Source organism: Spinacia oleracea, chromosome 2 (genome assembly GCF_020520425.1).
Source record: "Spinacia oleracea cultivar Varoflay chromosome 2, BTI_SOV_V1, whole genome shotgun sequence".
NCBI classification, from domain to species: Eukaryota; Viridiplantae; Streptophyta; class Magnoliopsida; order Caryophyllales; family Amaranthaceae; genus Spinacia; species Spinacia oleracea.
In genome coordinates, this window is record NC_079488.1 from 32,651,142 (window position 1) to 32,661,562 (window position 10,421).

The window sequence follows — 10,421 nt, forward strand, 5'->3', positions numbered from 1 at the left end:
ATTCTGTTTACACCTTATTTGTATATATAGGTTTTTATAAACATAATATTACTCAAGTAAATCAAATTAAAGCAGAGAAATGTCAAAAGCAGTTTCAAATGAAAAAACAATTGTACAGAAAATTGCAACTAGGTGCAACGCCATTGACAGAATTATGCAAGGCGGTGTAAGTGTTGGAGAAGTGACTGAGTTGTGTGGGGAGAATGCAACCGGTAAAACTCAACTTTGCCTGCAAACCAGTATTGCATGTCAATTACCTCCGTCTTTGGGTGGAATGTTTGGAGCTTCCATTTATATCCACTCAATTGGTCCATTTCCTATTCGTCGTTTAACAGGTATAATGCCCCACATTTTACAATCTCCCATAAATCAAATTGATAACCCTTGTGATCATATAACAACCAAGCAAGTGGAATCCCCGCATGAATTACCTGATGTTCTTGATTGGGTTGTAAAACTGATTAAGTATTCACATAACACATGCAGGCATATCCGTTTAGTTGTTATAGACTCAATCGCTAGTATTTGTGCTAGCCATTTTGAGAACACGGTTGAGGGGTTAGACTCACGAACACAATTATTACGTGCCATTGGATACGGCTTACATTCCATCGCCTCTACATACAATGTTGCTGTTATCGTTGTTAATAATGTTGTTGATGTGTTTCCAAGCGACCGTGATTCGTCTACAAACTTTATGATGTCATCTGGTCGGAAGGTTCGGCCCGCTTTGGGGAAAGGATGGACTCGAAATATTGCAACAAGGTTGTTTTTATCCAAAGCACTTAATCCCGTCACTCAAACGTCTGATAGATTGTGTAGTGTTTTGTTATCTCCTACGCTCGAGTTAGATGCTTGTAGGTTTAAAATAACAGAGAAGGGAGTCCGAGATGAGTAAATTATGTAATTTTAAAGTGTATCCATGAATATTCCTGCTGCGTTAGTCAAAAAATGTTCGAAATGTATTCATTGTAGGAGTGCTGACGTTGTTATAAATAAATACATACGTTGAAAATGATCGGTCGTTAATAAAAATACCACAAATAAACCATCCAAAATAAGTAAACATAATTCCAAAATACACTCAAACAAGTATACAAAAAGTGGTCTTATTCATAATGAACCAACGTTTTGGGTGATTGTGTTCAGGACCTCATCCACGCCTATGTCGTTGACGGAGCTGCCGATTAGTCGTCCGAGGATGTATTTCCGGGCGTCCATCTCATTCTTTTGATAACACTACACGCAGATTATGATATTGTTATTATCCTCAGAGGATGTTTTTGAATAACAAGTTGTTTACATAATAACCTTAAAAAAATTGAAGACAAATTAACATACCTCCATCCATTCCCAAGCATCTTCACACGACAACAACAAAAAAATCATACACAATAACCCTCGATCTTCTGAACATTTTTCAGTTATTGGATCCTTTTCATATAAGACACTACTCTTAAACGCTTTATCAAAGGTCAAGACATTTGATCCATGAATTGGTTCCAGGTCGCTAAAAATCGGGCCCTGCAATAACGCTTGATTCAGTATAATATTATCTACGTGTTAATGTGTAAGATTATTTAGTTTGGAAATCACTTACAATTTTGTTCACAACGGTGTGCAAAAAACACATGTCTGTCATCGGTTTTTTTCTTGGATCAAAAGCATGGATACGAGCAGGGCTCAGTTTAGGAATTTCCCTAGTTATCCTAATCACCATCCACCGACCTTTAAACGCGATAGGAGCATATGTCTGCGCAGGTGAACCCCTCTAAAATTAGTTTACAAAAGATTAACAATTATACTCATCGGATCCTGAATACTATCGTAAGATTTACCTTTCTCACTACATCCAAATCAATGCCCTTGTTCATGTCATATTTGATCCTATTTCCCATCATTGATAGTGTTTCCACGTAGTCTGCCGACATGTCTTCTGACTCCATCAAGTGACTCTGCACATAACAAATTGTTAGCTACAACTGAAGCTCCAGACACCAGTTTGTATTATGGAACAACAATTACTAGACTTACCAAGTAGTCTGGATGTAGCACGTAATTGTTAAGGCCATGCATTTGAATTATTTCGCCGTTGAGAAAAGAACACCATGCAGACATAATCTAAAGTATTGATATACAACTCAATTAGTATGATAATAAGTTTAGTACTAGAAAAAAAAATTAAAAATTCATGTACCTCCATTGTTATTCTTCCTTTCCTTTTGAAAGCGTCGTAAAGCATTCCTCTAGTGAGCTCAATTACACCGTCTCGATACAGAACCTGGTCCCTAAATTTGTTCGCAGCGAGTAATTGTTCTGACACCTTTTGTTGTGTTGGGTCAATCCTTGTCAAAACTTTCTTATGCCCTCTGTGTCTTAGATCATCATCGGACTGTGTGTGTTCATCACTATCTTCATCGGACTCTCCATCGTTCCTCTTCTCCTCATCGGATTCTCTGTCATCTCCATTGTTTTCATCGGGCTCTCCGTCATCTCCCTTGTCCACACCACCATCTGTCGACTTCCCACCCTACAATTTTATTAGCGTCAGTATACTTCCAAATATAGGACACATGTTATATATTACGTGACGCATAACAAATGTTTGTGCACTGACCTCCATCCGGGAAGGCTGCCTCCGTCGTTTTGGACGTAAATTTGTTTTCAGAACCTCTGTTGGTGGTCGGGCTGCTGGACCTCCCTTCACTTCAACTCTTCTTTTTAGCCATGGTGGTAGCTCGGACAAATTTCCAATTGGGTAAGGTTTCCCGTACACGACATCACGAACAACCTTAAACACGCACACATCAATGTTAAGTAACTCCTTCATTTTGGAGTAATTTATAAAGGTATAAGTTTGTAGAAGAAGTGTGTTACCGGTGCGTGACCGTAAGATCCATCTGGTCCGGTGTCTCTTGATATTAAGGCATTTACCTCTTTGGTCTGCCAAGCACCGAGTCTGGGTGAATCCATCTTCCATCCTTTGATTGTTTTCGGGTAATTTATTCTATCTAGATATGCAATATGATAATTGACATGTGAGTTGGCTATATTATGTATTATTTAAAAAATTCAACATTCAAAGCGGACTAATAATAAAACCCTTACCAACAAAACAAAGGGAGAAGCTCTTCCAGTCTCCTTCCCACGACCAACCATCCAATCGTATACGAAGCCACACCAATTCCAATCATGAGGGTTTTTTATACATTCGTCCTTAAGAATGTGCAACAACTTTGGCGTAACAAAGTTGTATCTATTCATGCAGAAGAGACTACCGAAAGTCAGTAGTATAAAATGCCTTAAAAAGACGTGTTGATTATCGACTTCCAGTACTGCCCTGTTGAATAGCTCAGTGTAATCAATCCCAAAGTTTTGGTCGTACATGTCCTCTAACTGAATTAGCTCAGGGTCATCGAATCTCATTTTATCAAATTCTAAATGGCCCATAGGTAGCCCAGTAATCCAACCTATCATCTCCTCGTCTATGACAATGTGGTAATCATCTCTAATATGCAACGTTTGTGCTTTCCAATCCCACTTACTTTCTAACCAAGTCATGAAATACCTATCTACCTTCGTAATTTTCAAGTCTAACACGGACCCAAAACCAGCAGCTTCAATCCAATTTTTCCTAATATCACAACAGTTACTGACCAAATCAAACACCAGACCCGGATACGCTCTCAATGCGGTGTGCTGTGAAACAAATAATTACGCCGGACTAATGTCAATTTTCTCTACATCTAATACATACACAAAATCAAAGCACTCTAATTGATATATGTGAACTTACCTGTGGCTTAGCTTTGCTCTCCCCCTTCCCCCTAGGAGGCCTACCAGGCCCACCTTCAATCCATCTCCCGATTGGTTTGGGTTTAGCAGCCCTTTGTTCATCGGTCATTGGTGGCCTCCCTCGCTTGCGGCTTCTAGGTAGTCCATTACGACGACTCCCTCGTTGGGGCTTAAATTATTTAAATTGATTTTAGTACAAATGAATTGGTAAGACAAAAAATTCAATTAACATGTACAAGTTGTGCAACCTGGGGGATATCGGTCGTTCGGTTTAGAGTGTCCCAAATTTCGTCCTATATTGTAGAAATTTGAATTAATTACCAGCTATATAAATTTAAAGCATGCCATTTGAGCTTGGGGGGTTATAACTAACAACATATTAAAGTTAAAGCATACCATTTGAGCTTGGGGGGGTGGGATTTCAAAAATAGTAGACCCACTTGTACCCTGATTGTCCTCAATTCCACTAAGTAATGGAGATATATCCTAATATAGATTCATACATTATTTGTTAACAATTTTTCTAATTCACAGTAAAAAAACTACCTTCATTGCACAATAATGTATAAAGATTATCAGGAAATGTGCAATACCTCATTTGACTTTTCCGACCGTTCGCCTGTTTGCTCTACGTTTGTCTTATTCGTCTGTTTCACCGAATCGGAACGGGTTTTCCGGCGATGCTGGGTGGTGCCTTCTTCTCTAGTTTTCCGGCTACCTTGGGTGATGCCGACTTCTGGAATTTTAGGGTCAAGTTGAGATGCATCGTCTTGGTTTGTAACAGCTTGGGTTGTTGGGTCTGGCTGGGCTGTTGGGTCTGGTCCAGTTGTTGTACCAGCTTCGGTTGTTGGGTCTGACCCCACCAACTCGGACACATTCGTACCGGCGGTAACCGGGGACTCCTCCATGTCGGACAAACTAGACAGAATATCAACGCAAGTTTCAAGTACAGACTCAAAATTTGATGTTCCAGGATCTTCTTCCCTACACATTAACTAACAATGAACATTATTTTTGGAATTAAAACATCTTAAATTATAATTTTGGGTATAATGAAATGTGAAGATTTTATACAGATCCGAAACAATTAAAAACCAAATTAAATAACTATAATTAATTGGTTGTAAAAACAATTCGAAAATGTTACCTGATTGAGTAGATTGATAGTAGTTTGGGGTTTGAAGCAGAGAAATTCAGTTCATGTAGAAGAGAGAGAAAAGGGAAAAAAAGAGACAAAAAAAAAATCAGTTTTTATAGTACCCCTATTGTTTATTATTTAACACCGGAAATAAAAAAAAAGTTAAAAAATAGTTAGCCTTGTTCTTCAAGGCGACCCAAATTAAAATTAAAAAACGTTGACCTTGTTCTTCAAGGCAACCGAAATAAAAAATTATTATACAACATTTATTAATTAAGACCATTTATTATAAAGGGAGTTATGGGAAGTTATCTAATAAAGGTGTGTTTTTACCACTATTTAGTTATGGATACAGCTTTGCACATACAGATCAAATTAAATTGCAATACGGGCCAAGGAAAAACGAACACTAGTCACCAACAAAGTAGCATGGTCAACCTAGAAATCTAATATGGTTTGTGATTGAATGAAATAAGTCGCAAATTTGTTAACACAAACATAAAGCACGAAAATTAGGACCCTACGGTATTCGTTAGGCGTCCACGTGCACACCAATTAGTTAACAGCTTTAACAAATTATGTGACACATGGGTTTTGCGTTATGTGTCAACGTGCTCACCATTTTGATAGCAACTAAAACAATTCACGGATCATTGGATTCTACTACATACTTTCAACGCATGAAGTAACGCTTAACTGGCGGAGTTAGTTACCCGCATACGTAACTTCCCACGGGTAACATTCCACAATGGTTTTGCGTTATGTGTCAACGTGCTCACCAATTTGTTAGCAACTAAAACAATTCACGGATCACTGGATTCTATTACATACTTTCAACGCATGACGTAACGCTTAACTGGCGGAGTTAGCAACCCGCATATATCGCTATTAAATACTTTCAACGTATGATGTGTAACTATAAACCACAATATCACTAGAACTTAGCTAATTATTGTGTACGAGGTCACAAATTATTGTGTACGAGGTCACAAAGTAACGCTTAACTGGCGGAGTTAGCAACCCGCATACATAACTTCCCACGATAATTCCACTAGGGTTTTGCGTTATGTGTCAACGTGCTCACCAATTTGTTAGCAACTAAAACAATTCACGGATCACTGGACTCTATTACATAGCTAATTATTGTGTACGAGGTCACTAATTTGTTAGCCAGAACATACTATTATCGTATCGTCTAGTAATTGTGTTTAAATTATCATGGACATACAGTTATAACAGATAAGAAACTTGGATATTCACGCAATAGCGTAGTATGTGGCCAAATCCAACCTTGTATTAAACTATAAGAACTTATAATTTAACGTTATAACATAAATAACACGTGGAATTATTTATAATAACGAAATAAATATAGATACAACCACAAAATTATACTTTATACAGACAATATCCGTTGTAATTTAATGAATCAGAAACTCCACCTAATATCACTTTTAACACTAGTAATAAAAGCCTATTCCACCTAAGTTGTCACTGTATTGGTCAGTCCCACCGCCCAACAATGTACTTGGCGGGAAACACAATATAGAGTATTAGAAATTCTGAGATAAAACAAAAACATTAACGACAAATCCAATACATGCAAATAATATATTTCGATATTATTTTTTAAATACCATTAATAATTAAAACCAGATTAACAAAACATTGTACAAGCAAAAATAAATTGTTGTGTAACTATACATTGACATACTTTCCCGCCAACATCAATGCTATATATACTAATTACAACTACCATGGTTTCCATTCATCAAATACATCCATAACTCATACAGTTAAACAACTCATCTATCCACACTATTTCGCAATATGGTGAGCACAAGGAAACAAGCATCAAAGGGAATGAAGGCATCCGCACAAGGTGCAAACAACCCGATTAAGGTTTGCGGTAAAGGTAAATTAATCACTGTTCAAGTTCACTTACATGACTTGAAGTTCGTTTACAAAAAAACTTACGTAACATTGGATCTCATTGCTCATTTTTGTTGTGTATCAGATGTACCACCAACACGGAAATGGTCCAAATATATGGAAGTTGAACTAAAACAAGAACAATTTAGAATTGATTGGAGGAGGTTTATGCGCCTGTTGGTGAAACGTTTAGGTCCTTCGGAGATTTCCAAAATGCTTAGCGAACTATACTACGCACCAAATGTTAGCGAAGTCTTTATGGAGGAACGGGATTCATATCTTTTAGAGAATTTTTCGTGGCAAGATATCGAGCCAAACACAAAAGGCGAACGAGTCGTTGCTGTGGCGAAGGCGGACGACAGACTTATTAAACGTGAGCCGATAACGGAAGATACGTACGCATTAAGAGCAGGGAAACAGAAAAAAATTGTTGTGATCGATTTAACTGATGAAACTGATTAGTTGATCTGAATGTTGTTTTTTAAATAATTAATGTTGGATATTATTTAAAATCCAGTGTTGTTTTTTAATTGTTCTACAGCAGTTACTGTATTGTACTTTTATTAATTAATGGAATGTTTATTGTTAAAAGTTTCTTTAATTTGTATCATTATACGTATCTCACTCAGAGTGATGAATTACTCACTTGGTTAAACCTTTCAAACCGGTTCCAGGTGAACCCGAGCATCGATTCGAATCACAGCCCCTGTCTGTTTTGGGAATCTTTTGTACAAAAAATTATTTTTACTATTATCTACTTTTGTGAGTTACTCAATTTGTCTTTGAAAACATCACCATCAACAAAGAAATTTCCAGAAAAACCGGTAGCACTTTTCCCCCAATTTTTTTCATAGAAAACCCTAACTTTCGCAATCTAAACCCAAAAAAATGGAAAAAGTCGCTGCAAATTTGAGGTAAGATCTTCAGTTTTATTTCATTGTCATTTTTTGTTGGTTGCTCATTTAAATTGATTTCTTGTTCACTAAAATCTCCAAAAAATTGCAGCAAACAACGGAAGTATAACTACGTTTTCCTCAGCATCTGGCATCGGGGCAAATTCGTTTTCCATCCAATCCGAAGTTACGAAAAAGGCCATAATGAGATGTATATCATTCCTAAATCTAAACTTGAATACAATTATTTGATTTTTTTAGTTAACGCACTGGGATACGAACGATTCAAGATCTGGGTTGTTCCAGATCTAAAAAAATTTAAAAAGGAAGGAACTGTGGTAGCAGACGCAGAGCATTTCGACGAACTGATACAGGGTTTGGGGATGGTCCAAGTAATTATCCAGCCCACAGATGACTTAGGACAAGATCTAACAATGGCCAAGAGGAAGATGTTGGTTCCTGTTGTTCATACCAGCCCAAAAAAAAAGGTAATTTTTTTGTTTCCTTTTTTATTTTGTGCACAAAAATTTGTTATGCAATTTTATTCTTGGTTATCTGCAATGTTTAGTATTTCATAAAATGTTATGCAGAATTAATTTTGGTTACCTACAATGTTTAATTTTAATTTAGTGGCAAACTGAGGAATTGTTTTTTTTATTTTTATTTTTTAGTACACAAATAAATTTGGGTTATGGAGATCTAAGTACATGATTTTATATTCTAACAGAAGCTTGGAATGAGTTGTGGTGTTAATCAATTTGCAAAACTCGTAGCAAAGTTAACAACTTACCAAAGAGAGTGGGTTGTGGATATGGGTTTCGAGGAATTACTACACATGAGGGTAATTAACATTGAACCAAAGTTCGGTTTTTGGATTACTTCAAAGTTTGATCCTGAAACATTAGAACTAAAGATAAGGGACAATTACAAGGTTAAATTAGATGAGGAAATGGTTTGTTGGGTACTAGGTTTGAAATCCGGTGAACATCTGATCAATCCTACAAGATCGGAAATGTGTGTTGATTACCACAACAAAAGGCAGGAGAAGAAAAATAAATATTATGGTGCAATCAAGGAGTCGGAGGTGTATTCACAGATTATTCAAGGTGACCCAAACGAACAAAAATTCAAAACCCAATTCCTGCTATATGCACTAGGAACAATTCTGTGTCCCATGAGGGAATGTGGTTGGATTAGCCCGCTTCATGCAAACGTTTTAGAATATGCGACAAAGGCGAGTCATTGTAATTGGGCAAAGTACTTTTTAGATTGGCTAGTGACTTGTGGCCAGCACCTACATACACCGGAAGAGGGTTACGGGGGATGCACCCTACTGCTACTTGTAAGTGATTATTAACCAACTTTTTCCTTGCAAATATTTTCAATCTAAATTACTAATCTGTGTAACATTTTTCAGATAATATACATCGATAGATTGGCATGCTCAAGCGTAAACCTCAATATAATACCAACTGCGTGTCGCCTACGGATGTGGGACCAACACAATGTCAACAGACTCCTGAAATACGACCAAGGACCAAATGGTGAATATGGTTTTGGTGAAGTGGATGAACAATTCACCTACGGAGATGTGTGATCATAGCGCAACAAGTTGGTCACTTAATCTTTATTTCATTTAGTAATGAGACTTCATTTAATTCACTGGTTCTACATTTTTATAGTTGTACAAGTGTAATAATCGTGTTTACTTCTTATTTGTTTCGTTTTATTTTTGGGACAAATATTGTATGCCAATTACATACTCGTTTTTTTTTTTTTTGTGTGGAAATTATGTGTGACAATTAAGGGAGTATATGAATTTAAAACAAAAAGTCCAAGAATACTCAAAAACACAACGGTAATATATTTTGAATAAGAGCACTATAAATTGGAATCATTTCAGCCCATTTTTAACAAAAACACAATACACTATTCCAACAAAAATTACAAGTCATGGTTGTTGAGGATGGAGCACCAAAATCATCAAGTTCAATTAGAAGTAGTCCTTGTAAAACTCGGTCTCAAGTTAGATGCCATCACGGTTATCCAGCAAAACTGCAAGTGTGCAAACACACTAAAAATGCGGGACAAAGATTTTACTCGTGCCCGACTTGGAAGGTACGTAATTAGTGATTCAGTGTATAGTTTCAAAATAACGCACATTTGTAATTTATTTATTTGAATCAGGATGATACTTGCGGTTTCTTCTATTGGGAAAATGAAATAAACAATAACATAGTGCAAATGTTACAAGATGACAACTACAACCTCCGGGAAGAGATCATGCGCCTTACAATAGAAAACGAAAACCAAAAAATGGAGAATAGGTTGCTGAAGTGTACGGTCACAAGCTTTGAAGGGAATAATATGAACATGGTGAATCAAATTGTTGAAGCAAAAAAGGAGAAATTATTTTATACCATTTGTTTCATGTTCTCCATTTTGTTACTCATTATCTCGACTAAGTTTTGACTAATGTACCATGTACGAATTTTAAATGTTTAATTTCAAAGTTCAATTGAGTTTTCATTTTAATAATTTCTTTTTATCCTTTATTTTTTTTTACCTTTCATTACATATGCCTAGGAGACATAATAATTACCTTTACCATTTGCGCTTTTCAATGTCACAAAATACCTTTACTAGATTTGTTACGTTTTACA

General features: G+C 36.5%; 1 protein-coding gene across 1 annotated transcript; it reads left to right on the top strand.

The window, feature by feature from the left end:
- The first annotated feature begins 79 nt into the window (after positions 1-79).
- LOC130467329 (DNA repair protein XRCC3 homolog) lies at positions 80-898 on the top strand. Its single transcript, XM_056835813.1, has one exon. The coding sequence runs from the start codon at positions 80-82 to the stop codon at positions 896-898; it is 819 nt and encodes a 272-aa protein (XP_056691791.1).
- Positions 899-10,421: the final 9,523 nt, after the last annotated feature.

Excerpts from the sequence above, each read along its gene's own strand:
- LOC130467329 (XM_056835813.1), top strand. The coding sequence starts at position 80 with ATGTCAAAAGCAGTTTCAAATGAAAAAACAATTGTACAGAAAATTGCA.